Source organism: Schistocerca gregaria, chromosome 9, assembly GCF_023897955.1.
Source record: "Schistocerca gregaria isolate iqSchGreg1 chromosome 9, iqSchGreg1.2, whole genome shotgun sequence".
NCBI classification, from domain to species: domain Eukaryota; kingdom Metazoa; phylum Arthropoda; class Insecta; order Orthoptera; family Acrididae; genus Schistocerca; species Schistocerca gregaria.
Window position 1 is genome coordinate 108,929,041 of NC_064928.1, and position 13,030 is coordinate 108,942,070.

The 13,030-nt window shown below is 38.5% G+C and overlaps 1 protein-coding gene across 1 annotated transcript in view; it reads right to left on the bottom strand.

The window, feature by feature from the left end:
* Positions 1 to 2,396: 2,396 nt before the first annotated feature.
* LOC126291600 (ankyrin repeat and SOCS box protein 3-like) overlaps positions 2,397 to 13,030 on the bottom strand; it is a 291,789-nt gene continuing 281,155 nt past the window's right edge. The window contains exon 12 of the mRNA XM_049985135.1: positions 2,397 to 3,458. Coding sequence (XP_049841092.1) covers positions 3,265 to 3,458 — 194 coding nt within the window. The 3' untranslated portion in view covers positions 2,397 to 3,264. The remainder of the gene's footprint in view (positions 3,459 to 13,030) is intronic.

Below are 13,030 nucleotides of genomic sequence, written 5' to 3' on the forward strand. Positions count from 1 at the left end.
TGCATCAAAGCACACAGGTAACTTTACCACATAAATATACATGTAATGTAGATTTATCTCTTCTTCAATTATGATGACATGCATCTGAGATGTGAAATTTTGACCTGCACTGACACTACACAAACCATGTAGTAACACGAGAACTTAGTACTTCTTTGTATTGTGTAAAGCTTTCTGTCGAGACAGGGTGCATGTACTTGATATCTAATTTCAAGTAATTGGATGATATGTATAGTTAAATGAAGCTAACTGAAGCAATAGTATGCATGTGCCCAAAAACTACCATTCAAAAATTCACATTATTCAGAAACAAAAATCTGTTTTGTTGTACCATTTATTAATAAGGATGTTTGGTGGAGTATGCTTCTGCACAACTTATTAAAATGGCAGTTTGTACTCTTATTTTTTGTAACTGTTTCCTTGAGCAAAATGGATTTAACTGTACATCTCAAGCAATGTTTTCCATGTGTAGCTCCAGAAGGTTCTTTAGACTTCACTGCCATTGGACTGGAAAGTATGTACTGCCATATGGTGACCTGTAACATTGGAATTTTAGCTCCCTTACAGTTGATGGAATAAATTTTATACGGTTTTATACCATGGAATTTCATTTCTTTTATGTTTGCTGTAGAGTTTATATAAACTCTGCATTAGTAATATTTTAACTTTCCTTTACTGGGATGTTATAGGTCTGCTACCAACTTTCCTGCATAAATTTGAAATTTATTACACAGTAGCACTAATTTGATTTTTTATTGATCTCAGAAATTTTACTGTGTAATTACACATAGATATAGGACATGTCACAGGAAATACTTAAGGTTCATACTTTAAAAAATATATACAATTTTGAGATCTTCAGTTATATAAAGCACAATTATGTTACATATACACATAAATATGTTTATTTCTAAGATATTCAAACACTGGAAAATCCAAGATGAAATAACAACAATATGTGGAGGATAGATTCTACTCACTATGTAGGGAGTCACAGACATACACAATGAAAAGAATGCTTAGGTTATGGACACGGACTTGCCCAACAGCTGAACATTCAGCATTCTGTCCATTGTGCCTGCCTGCAACCAATGTCTCCTGTATGTGGTGAACAGCAATCTGTTCTTTCCATACAGCCCAGTCAAGGAGGAAAAGTAGGGGAAAAAAATTCATGAAGTCTCAAATTTCTGTACAGTGATATGGAAGAGTGTTATTCATAGTACACTAAAAATGTGCACTGTGGGGTGTGAGTGTGGGTGGGGTGGGGTGGCATTTAAAGGTCACAAAACGAATCCGGGGCACAGTTATAGGCACTCACATGGACACCATCCTATGCCAACCTATTCATGAGCCATCCAGAGGAATCTTTCCTAAACACTCAGAATCCTGAACCTGATTCAGATTCATTGATAGCATCTTTGTGGTCTGGATCAAGGGTGAGGACACCCTCTCCACATTCCTCCAGAATGTCAATACCTTCTCCCCATTTGCTTCACATGTCCCTACTGAACCTAACAAGTGACCTTCCTTGATGTTTATTCTGGTAACCTGCCTTCCCTCACACTTGTATCCTCCAGCCATGCTCCCTCCCACTGCCACCATTCACATTGCTGGAAGACAATTTATCCCTTAATACAGCTCTAGTGTACTTAAATACAGTACAGTCATTTAATATTTGGTCTAAAACCACTTAATTTAACAATAAATTTAATTTTATACCATCAAACAGTATTTTTAATAACTTGTCAATTTTTTTTACCTCTCTGAAACACAGAAACTGTTAGTTCTACAGAAAAAATGACTGACATTTCTGGTGGAAATGTAATTTTGTTCTGGTAAACATTTATTGAGTTCTTTAAGAAAAATTTACAGAAAATGAGCTTTACACATTCCCTCATCCCAAAGCTCTCACCCCACAGGTGGGGGTTAATATGTAGTTCATGTAACTACTCCTCAACTCTGTACAAAAATTTATAACTACACGAACTTTTTGCCCTATTAACCCTTTTCTTGACCCAGCTAATATAGTTTATAAGAAATATAATGCACAATGAAGTTACATACATGCACAAATATTGAGGTATTCTGTTATGTAAGGCACACAATATTCATAGATAGTCATCACTCTTATATGTTACTACACAAAGCCATCGGGTAGAGATTGCAATGCAATACACATATAAACTAATTAAATTAAGAAGTGAATAAGTCAGGTGGAAGTTAGATATACAGGGTTACACACACATTAAACAGTGTTCTTTTAGACTAACACTTATAAATTTCTGTACAGAAGGAAATTAGTGTTTCTGTAACTGCTTTCTTATCTGATTCCATAGCTCCTGTAAATTTGGGACATCAAGTGCAATTTTTAATCGACTTCATTAAAAAAATAATAATATATTGAATGCACTGTATAAAATAATGGGCGATACAGTATAGTTAAAATTTGATTTAACAGAACAAAGCAAATTGAAGCTGACAGTCTGTAATTAAAATGCTGTCAATACATGTTTGTATAAACAATGTCATTTTTCAATTTTTCTTAAAATCTGTCTCTGAAGATCTTCACTTACTAAAAGAGTTCAATTACATACACCTACATCTACGTCTATACTCTGCAAACCACAGAAGTGTAAATGGTACACCCCATTGTATCGATTCTAGTGTTTTTTTCTCCATTACATTCATGTATGGAGCATGGGAGGAATTATTATTTAAATGCTGCCATGCATGCTACAGAAGTAATACATAAGGTGTTGCAGTATGTATTTAGAGTCATCATTTAAAACTGGTTCTTGAAACATTGTAAGAAGGCTGCCTTGAGATGGGCATACACTATTGTCAAGAGTCTGCTAATACACATAATAATGTGATGTAATTGTTTGTGTTTTCCTTTTTTTATAGAACCTGATAATGGGATCATGTCATCCCAAGACACATTGTATCACACATTTTGGACAACTGGTGATGAACAACCTCTATATTGATGTTCAGTATTCTTGTCAAGAAGTAAAACAATTTATTCCTTTGGACACAGAATAATAAATACATCTGAACCAAAAGGATGATAGTGTCCTAGAGCTTTTCATTCAGCAACTTTATTATTCAAAATGGACAGTCACACATTATGACTGTTTCTCTTTAAATGTCCTTAATGAATACCAAAATGCAATGATACGAACAAATTTATTAATAATAAAAAAGTGTAAAAGAGAATATTAATTTTTACTGTATATAAAAATATATTCATAAGAGTACTCGACATCAAGACCTATAGTTCAGGAAATCATTTACGGCTCTAGGTAATTTGTATTTCCTTAGGACTGATGGACAGTAATGTCTGACAACTACAATACGGCACAACTTTAAAAGTGAAGGTGGTGTAAGTGCTTCAGGAACAGTTAGATAAATATCAGATGTTTCTTCTTGTTGGTTTTGCTGTCTTCCTCCAGCCAGTGCTGCAAAATTAAAGATGATTTTACAATAAAATTATTAAGTAGAACTTTATATTACACAAACTGCAAATTCTAATATCTGTATTGTGTTGCAAGTGTAGGTTTATCTCAATGAATTTCTGCTTTCAACAGTACAGCCAACACAAGAACAATAAAACATAATATTTTCTACAGTTTATTTAGCACAGATTCAGTTATAATTTTAAGAACTATGACAGTGTTTCATTCTGTGTATTATTAAGTTTCATTAACCATTTTATATTCATATTTGCATATACTGAAACTAATATTTGCATCAAGGAGAGTGTTGGCTTACTAATAAAAAAAGACTCGGACAGAGCTGAAACATCCAAAAGATTTATGTATCTTAAAAGAGTTCATTCTCAGGGGAACAGGATACATAAATTTATAAAGTATTTTTACCAAAGAAAACAAATGCTTGCTCCAAACTCCGAATATGGTATACAAACTGCTCAGGGAATGGTTTTTCATCCACTCACTGCACTGCTTTTAGAAATTTTCTCAATTATTTAAGTATATGGTGTCATACAATAGGTGTGAAATTTTGGCAGGCTGTCTGATTGGCTTCTTCAGGCACTCCTGGTGACTGACTGATCTGGTGGTGTCATCTTATACAAGGTGAGGCAGCTAAGACAGGCCATCCCAAATATACACAGAATGAATAAATATGCCGAGGTACAGTTTTTGACACATTATAGCAGGCAAAATGACAAATTTCCTGCAGTGAGAAGTAAGTTTTATCATCTATAATAACTGAATTATGACATTTTTTCCCTTTGAGCCCTGCAGCTCAGCTTCCTTTCAATTCCCAGGGCCCATCTGTTCTTTGTTTATTTTCATCTCAGATGTTCTTGTTCTGGTTTTAAGATCACATGGAGTATATGTTTTTGCACAGCGAAGTTTGGGATGTGTATCAATGCTTAACACAAGGAAAACAGTGTACCATGTCATATTACAAATATCCTCCACCAAATAAATAGTACGAATCTTGTGTAATCTGGGGTGCTGCTTCTTAATGCTGCTGTAGCTGCTTCTTTATGTTATGTTGTACACAAAGAGTTTTAACTCATATGCAAGATGTTTCGCAGCAAACTACATGTGTGAAATTGACGTCAGACTGCCTGCCTGCCTGCCTGCCTGCCTGCCTGCCGGCCTGCCTGCCTGCCTGCCCGCCCCCCCCCCCCCGTCCCCCCCCCACCCCCTGCCCCCTCACCCCCCGTAACTGTAACCCTCCTGGCCTCAACCTCTGTTAGTCACGGTCCTCACCCATCCAGTCCCCTCACTGTTCCCATTCCAGCACTACACAGTCGGCATTTCACCACCACACCCAGTCTTAATTTATTTTATTTTTATTTCTCTCCTTTCCACTACTTAACCCCTCCTCCCTCTGCACCTTCTCTCGTACCCTCCATCTAAACTGCAACACTTCACTGTCTGCCACTCCCACCATACTATCCCTCCCCCTCCCCCTCCCCACCCTAGTCACTTTCTTATCCCTACTCAGTCACCACTCTCATCATGCAGTGGTGCTGCTGCTGCTCACAGTGTAGTTTCAGCTCTCAGACTGTAGATGTGTGTGCTAGTTGCGTGCGTGCCTACTGCTGACAAAGGCCTTAATGGACGAAAGCTATGTTTGTGTGAATCTTGTTATTGTGCCTATCGTGTCTCAGCATCTCCGCTATATGGTGAGTAGCAACTTTCCTTCTCTCGCATTGTTATATCTGTAAATATACATATATGTAATTACATATGAGCAAATATTACACATATGTACTGTACGGGAGAATAGGAATTAGACTGGAAAAGGATACAGGATACCAAAACAGTTGTGGTATTTCACCGTTGAGGTGCTCACCTCAGGGCAGCAGCTTGGTGTCAGTGGCCGTGGCCACGAGAGGGCGTGATAGGCAATATGGCGGTAGGAGTGATTGATGCAGAGCAGTTAGGTGGAGAGGCTCTGGTCAGACAGAAGTGGCAACAGGATGTAGGATATGACCACCAAAACATACAGGAGATAGGCCCCATTGTTTTTCAGACTGAGAGGGCCACAGATGTTTGCATCTACTTAGTGACCTCTTTTACCTTCCGTTATCTGGTGGAATGGCTGTAGTGCAGTGATCCCAGACATCACTTTTGATCCTAGTTATGAACTCTGACTTATGGCTTAGCTGTTTGCGTGCATGAATTCCTGAAAAGATGAGCCTGGATATATTGCCCTGCTGGCAGATATTTATCCAATTAATATGAATGCTCATGAGGTGTTCTATTGCAGATGCTTCCTGACAGCTTCGGGGTTATGGGTGTGTATCATTAACTCCACCCATGGACTGTATAAGCTGCTGCCTCCTTAGAGCAGACTTGAGTGAGTGTGGTTTAAACTTCACACCTGTTGGCCACCTATTTAGTTGCTCCAAGTTTCTGCAACATCTTTGTGGTGTTTTGGTTCAATATGGCCTTGTCGAGCTGTGGTACTTGGTTTCTACCTATTGCCTTTGAGCTCCTGGTGTCCAATATTTTACTGTTTTGCCTCTTCCATTGTATTTGATTACTAGACATGCAGCTCTGGACAGGTCAAAGGAACACTTTCACTGCAGGTGGACATTATGCAGCCAGAAGTTTTACACACCTCATTCAAGATTGGTGAAAATCAAGACGTTAAGGAGCATAACTGTAGACACAAAAGCTGGCTATGTATTAAATTCTCTGAATGTTATCTACAAAATTTGTGAAGTGATGTATTTACCCAAAATTTTGTTCAAGGAAGAAGCATCATTTACAAGCCATGGGCATGGCGGTCTTCACAATATGCACTAATCACAAGCTGGAAATCTACACACTTGGTCTATCAATGTTTGATGCATATTTTCCAAAACACATATCGTTGGTTCCTATTTTATTAATAAGAATATAAATTTATTCAAATTATCCTTAGTTCCAAAGATATGTTGTCATCATGTCATCACAGTTATTGGAAGACATCCGACTAGACATTAGACAATCAGTGTGGTACCAAAAGGGCCAATAACCTTCCTATTTGGCCCTCAGTCTCCATGCCATCACTGATCAAGATGGTGCTGATGTGCGTGGCATGAACGTTTCTCCTCACAGCCTGTTGTTGCACTTTCAGGAAGCTCAAGGCTGGATCCCAGGTGATACTTAGGTGGCAACTGCTGTCTTTTTATCAATTGATTGTGTAGCTGGGTGCCTGCGGATCTTTTAAAAACGAATACTAGAATGTATTGGCCTGTTTTAATAATGAACTTCCACTGTAATCCATGTTCTTTTTAGAAGCAGTGCACTGCTGCAATTATCTTTGCAGATTGTTTCTAATCTGTGTGACACCTGTACTCTCTACATCTTTTCTCTATTACACGAGTGGCTCAACCTACACACTTTTTCCATTCACTGGCACAGGTAGCAATAGACACTTGGTATGCGGAGTCCTAGGTCATCAATAACAGACCCCGACATGGTTTTGTCTTGGGTGGAAGCAAAATGCACAGTCTATGTATTTCCAGAGTATTCTGCCAATATTGTGAGTATGTTACTAATTGAAGAGAGACTGCCATCACAAGAGGTCCTCTCTTCCTTGTCTGCTAGACATACCATGGAACCCTTCATTTTTATGGCATATTTGATCAGGCATTGATTGTAACCATTGCAGTATCCTCTGCTCTAGCATTTCTTTTAACGGATACTGTGACTGACTTTCTGATACACCAAGAAAATCTTTTCTGGTTGCAAATACTTTAATGATGAAAGAGAGAACTGAGATTATTTTTTGTAACTTTTTGAAAACTGTTAAGTGAAGAAATCCTAACTCCAAAAGAAAAACAGGTAATTCCCAGTATATTGATCATTGACTCTTTCACTGATAACCTTTGGATTAATTCTGTGGTTATTTCTTGAAGAACTATCAGTGCAATCAGTTTCTGGAATTTCTTTATAATAAATCAGATCGAGTAGTTAAACCTTTTGCTATTGGTGTTCTGTCCCAAGAAACAGTGACTGCCTTACAAACATTTTAAATTCAGAGAATTTCTTTGGTCACCAATTACTTTACAGTTCAGAGCTTATTGACATGTGCCAGACATTCAGTAATGTAATAGACAAACATATAATCTTCACAGAGGTTTACTGTTAACTCTTCAAGAGCAGATGCACGAGTGAGCAATTTCATTTACAACAGTAACACATTTTAATTTTTTTAAATCTTTTCCCCTCATATGACATTGAACAAGTCTCAGAAGTGCCCTAGTAAAAGAGGAAAGCTGCATCAGTATTAACAATGTTACCCTCCTAGTCTGGTTACAACCTTTGAAGAGGCTGAGCATCCCTGTCCAGTATTCTGGTAGCTCATACAATGCTGTGCTGGTGTTGCCTTCTAGGGGATGGAGTGGAATTAAGGTAGTCCACGAAGTCTTGGAGGTGGAGTCAACTGTAGACGAAGTCTTTTCACTGCCTTTTCTTGGAGTCTATTTTGGAGAATTTCAGTTAAATTTCTCTTTGTGGAGTGTTAGATCCTCTTCAACAACTTTGTAGGTATAATTCTCTTAGTAGGTTGTCTATTTTCTGTCTGTATACTTGAAACAGTAACATGACTGGAATTTTCTTAGTTTGGTAGTAGGATAACTGCCTCAGAATCTTCCTTAAGCAATTTAAGTGCATTTCTCTTCTCCTTGGAAAGATTTGGTTTTGTTAGAATAGCCTTTGTGAGTGTACAACACGTTTCATGATTTATTTCTTCCCCTGAATTTGTGGCACAGGACTGAGGACTGTGACCCTTTCTCTGCCAGCGCACCATTAGAGCCGACTGTGGATAGCAATAACTTGAGCTTTGTAATGAGAAGGAGATATTTTATAAAGACAATCCCCATCAGAAAACAAAAAAAGGCTGCAGGACTGCCTGAAGATGGTTAAAAGTCAGTTTGCCAAAATATTGCACTGTTTCAGATGACACCAGCCAGCTGAATATCTAGAACATTTCAAAATCTTTGCATGTCAGGAAAGCCTACAGTCAGACGGCACTGTACTGCTATATCCTACCAGAATGTACACAATTTACATTTAGCACAGTGAAATTAGCTCAAAACCTGCTGCTTGGAAAACATATTTCTGTTTCATCAGTTTCATTAAATGGCTGCTGTTGATGTAGTATTGCTAGCTTAATATGTATATAACCAAAACAACATTGATCAAAGAGAAACATATCTACATTTATACAAAAGCAGATCTGTTTACAGTGTAAGTTTGACTTATCCTGCATCTAACAGGAATTTTCAATTCTTGAACATAGACAGACACATACTTAGTCGAAGTCACAACTAATCAGTAACATTTTGAACTTGCTTTTGCACTTTAAAATATTCTCAAATTATTGCTTTATTTTGGATGGGAACTTGCCGAAAACATTTGACTCAGAAAACAGTGCTGAAGCCAAGCCAAACAGCCTTATTTCTTAAGCCTTGTGACACACTTCACCTGTGGAAAATTCTCATGTTTCCCATATCATGAGGAAGTAAGCACTAAACACAGGGATCTGTTAATCACTGACGGTTCAAATATACAGCAAATAATGGTACCCCTAAGGGAAATGACAGCAAGAAATAGAAAAGATTAATTTGAGCACTCTGTACACATACCTCTGGACTCTATTCTAATACGTTAACCCACGAGTGGGTGTACCTGCATATAAAGTGTGCCAATCACAAACAACACTGTACTGTACCATGCAATTGTTGTTTTAAAATTGCATACCTATATCTATGCCTTCATTATTGCATCCATTAAAATAGTAATAAGTTGTGTTGTCATATCTTGAAGAGAGCAGCAGGAATATAAAATAAACAGAAAACTAGGTGAGAAAATAATTTATGATCCATGCAAGAAAATAACCCAAATTCTGAGCTAGCAGCACAGTCCCAGAATGAGGGAGTTATCTACAAGATAATAAGTAATCAGATTAGCAGTTGGCAGGAATCTGATACAATTGCACTATTTAATGCTTTAAGAGGTTCATTACTCTGAGATAATACTTGTGTGTGGCAAGAGAGTAAGACAATGAGAGGTTTATTTTTTTACTGTTTGTTTAATTTAGCTCATATAATACCAAAGCTGTAATTTTGTTCATACATGTTTACCTTGGTAACATAAAGACAGCTATTCTGTGTACGTTTACAAAATGTAACATGGGCTGCTAGTGTTATGAAAACTGGCATGTGCACTTAAGGGTTAAAGAGGCTATTTTGAAAGCCACTGTGAGAACATGTGCAACCCATCTGCAGATTGTGGTGCGCATTGGATCAAAAGATACCTGTAATCCAGCTTTCATATTTGCACTTGGATCATTTCAGTAATTGTTGGAGGTTAGAAAGGCTAGACCTGCTCATGGGTTGACAAAAAAGGTCACAATCTCCATCACTGTTCTCAGAACTCATTAAAGCACCCTAGTTATGAATTTAATGGATAGCTTGTAAGAGGGATTTTGACAATTCTTGGATAAGCTAGACTGCAACACTGCTGGAACTCACTTTTTATTACGGTGATCAGACTTTTTGAATTTTTTTATGTTGACTCTTCAGACAGGTTCAGTTGAGACTATTGGGTCTTTGTTTCAACACCATTCCCACAAAACCATGTTTCATCCCCAGTTATAATCTCCTTTAGAAGTTCTAGATCACTGTCAACTTCACTCAGCAAATTGCTGAGCCATGTCCATGGGAATACCATTGGTCAAAATTCAGCTATTTTGAAAAAAAGAAAAATTGCTTCTACATGTTTCATGCCCAAAACACCATGAGCCAAAGGATACATTTATGTCATCACTAACCTCTGTGATGGGTGGCATGGTGATTTTCCTGAACCATTTTCTTTACTTTTTCCACATTGTCGTAATTTATGTGCAAGGGCATCCAGGGCAGTCGCCACCACTTTCATTATCATTATGACCCTCTAGGTTTATACCACTTGTAAACTCATAGCAGATTTACTAAAGGCATTAGTCAACATTTTGAACGTGGTGCTGCAGTTTATTCTATTTTAATGCAAATTCTTTGATTCATATTTTTCAAACGTAAAACTTCAGCAACCACTCGAAATTGCATGTAACCTTTTCAACTATCTACGAACTAATTATTGAAAGAAGCTTAAAATGCAAACATATACCTCTAAAACAGGCTGTTCCAACCGAGCTCCAGGGAGCCGGAGCGCTCATTGCGGCAGCTCGGAGCCCGTGTGGAGGGGGAAAGTGAACTCACTGCCCCCTGGCCGCATGCAGCCGCAACTGATGCAATAATCCGTGTTCTGTGACAGCTATGACTAGCCGCAGGAGCCTATTGGAGGATAGTCGTCCGCAGTGTCTTGTTTGTCATGAAGTTTTTAATTCTGTGAAGACGTACAATATAAAACGACATTATACACGTCTTCACACAGCGCACTACGATCAGGTAGAAGGCGTTGCATACAGAGGACTGGTAGCCAGACTTAAGGATGACATACCAGGTGACGTAAGTTTAAAAACGGTTTGGACACGGCCGCGGATTTAGAGACACAGCTCAGGAAAAAGGTGGAGAGTTTTGTTGCATTTTCGCTAAGCACTTGACGAAAGTACCGACATATCGGACTGTGCTCAGCTTGCAGTCTTTGTGTGGTGTCGACATGGAGCTGCAAGCAAAGTTAAAGCAGCTCATCAAGTTGTTTGAAACACGATTCCGAGACCTAACTAGTTTGGAAATGGAACTTAAGGTGTTCAGCACTTCTTTTTCAGTTTCCCCCAATGACTTGTCATCGACACTTCAATTGGAGATTACTGATTTGCAAAATTCAACTTTGTTGAAATAGAGGTACTACAACACGTTGGATTTGTCACGATGGTATCATTCATTACAGCAAAAAACATCTCCCAAGCTTCACAACAATGCCACACAGATCATGTGCAACAGTTTGGATCTATGTACTGTTGTGAGCAGCTTTTCTCAGCAATGAAAAGAGTAAAAAGTAAGAAACGATAGTTTCTTCAGGATGCAACAATGAAGGCCATCCTCCGCATTAAGGCTGCGAACATTTTGACGCCTGATATTTCCGATCTTGTAATGAAAAGAAAATGTCAAGCTACACAGAGGCAATAAATTCAGTATGCAATTTCTTGTATAACAGTTGTTTCTTATTTATTTCCTGAACATCGTATTTCCTGGTGTGGCATGTCACCACGTCTTAGCAGCTAAGACAGGGGCAGGCAAACGTTGCATGCGGCTCCATGAGCGCACAGCGCTGCACGTGTGCTGCTCGTGTGCAATCATCGAATGGGACAGTGGCGACAGCCGGCAGGTTGCAGCAGTGTAGTGCCATGCTAAGTCGCGAACGCTAATACGAAGCAACCACTACATAGTGAATGTTGTATTTCAAGAACTGGAAAATGCAGAGTGAAACGAGGAAATGGAGAAATGGAGATTTACTATCTTTTAAAAAGTAATGGGAGAATCATTTTTTGTGCAAAAACGTGAAAATTCGAAATTTTTAATATGTGGCAGTATTCTCGCTGGTTAGCAGAAGTTTAGTATTGAAGCCCATTATAATAAATTTCACAAGGACGAGTACAATTTATTGTCGGATTCTGAGCAGATGGGGAAATTGACCAAGCTTAAGAAGAGCGATCTGACGATATTTGATGAATCTGTCCTAGTTGCTGTTGTCACGAGAGATCAGCGACTTTCTCTCATCTAACTGATTTAACATTTTATGGAGCACTGTTTCCAATTTTTTAGTACGATAAAAATAATAGCCCAGCGGTACATGGAAGTTATAAAATTGCGCTTAATATTGCAAAAGCTGGAAAACTATTTGCTGAATTAATAAGCCTCGGTTAAGAGCAAACATAAGTGATGAAAATTTACGTAACTGTTTGCGCTTGTCTGTACATAGAAATTTTGTTCCAGATATTAAACGTATTGTAAACTCCACCTGTGATAAATAAAACTTAACGTAGTTAATAGGTACTCTTTCAAACCATGATTTCTTTCAAGCACTCCTACTAACCTTGTTCCATCATTCAATAAAGCAAACTAGGAAACAAAATGCATTACAGAGGAAGGAGAGGACAGAAGGCATGGTGGAGAGGGGAGATAAGCAGGTGGCCAGCTTGCCCCTGTGTGCACGCAGTACACCTGTTAACTGCCCGCCCCTGAGCTAAGAGTATGAGGTTGTTGGTCTTTTAAGACACAGCTGGCACGTTGAAATGCTTGCCCTGCCGCCTGACTCAGCCAGCCGTGCCACGTGCCCACTTGACTGGTCACAGCGAGCGACGCGACTCCCAGGAGCAGGGAGCGCTCCGCGGCTCACAACGGAGCAGATGAGCTGGAACAGCCTGCTCTAAAACGTACACCAACAAAATAAAAAAACAATAAAACAAAAAAATTTAAAATCTTATGTGTAACACCTGCAAAATTAAATTTGAAATGTAAGTGAGGCTAGAAAGATGTACCATTGCTAGCTCTTACAGCCACAGCCTCTTCTTTCCACATGAAGAGAAGGAAGAGTTGGAGGAAGAGATAATGGTA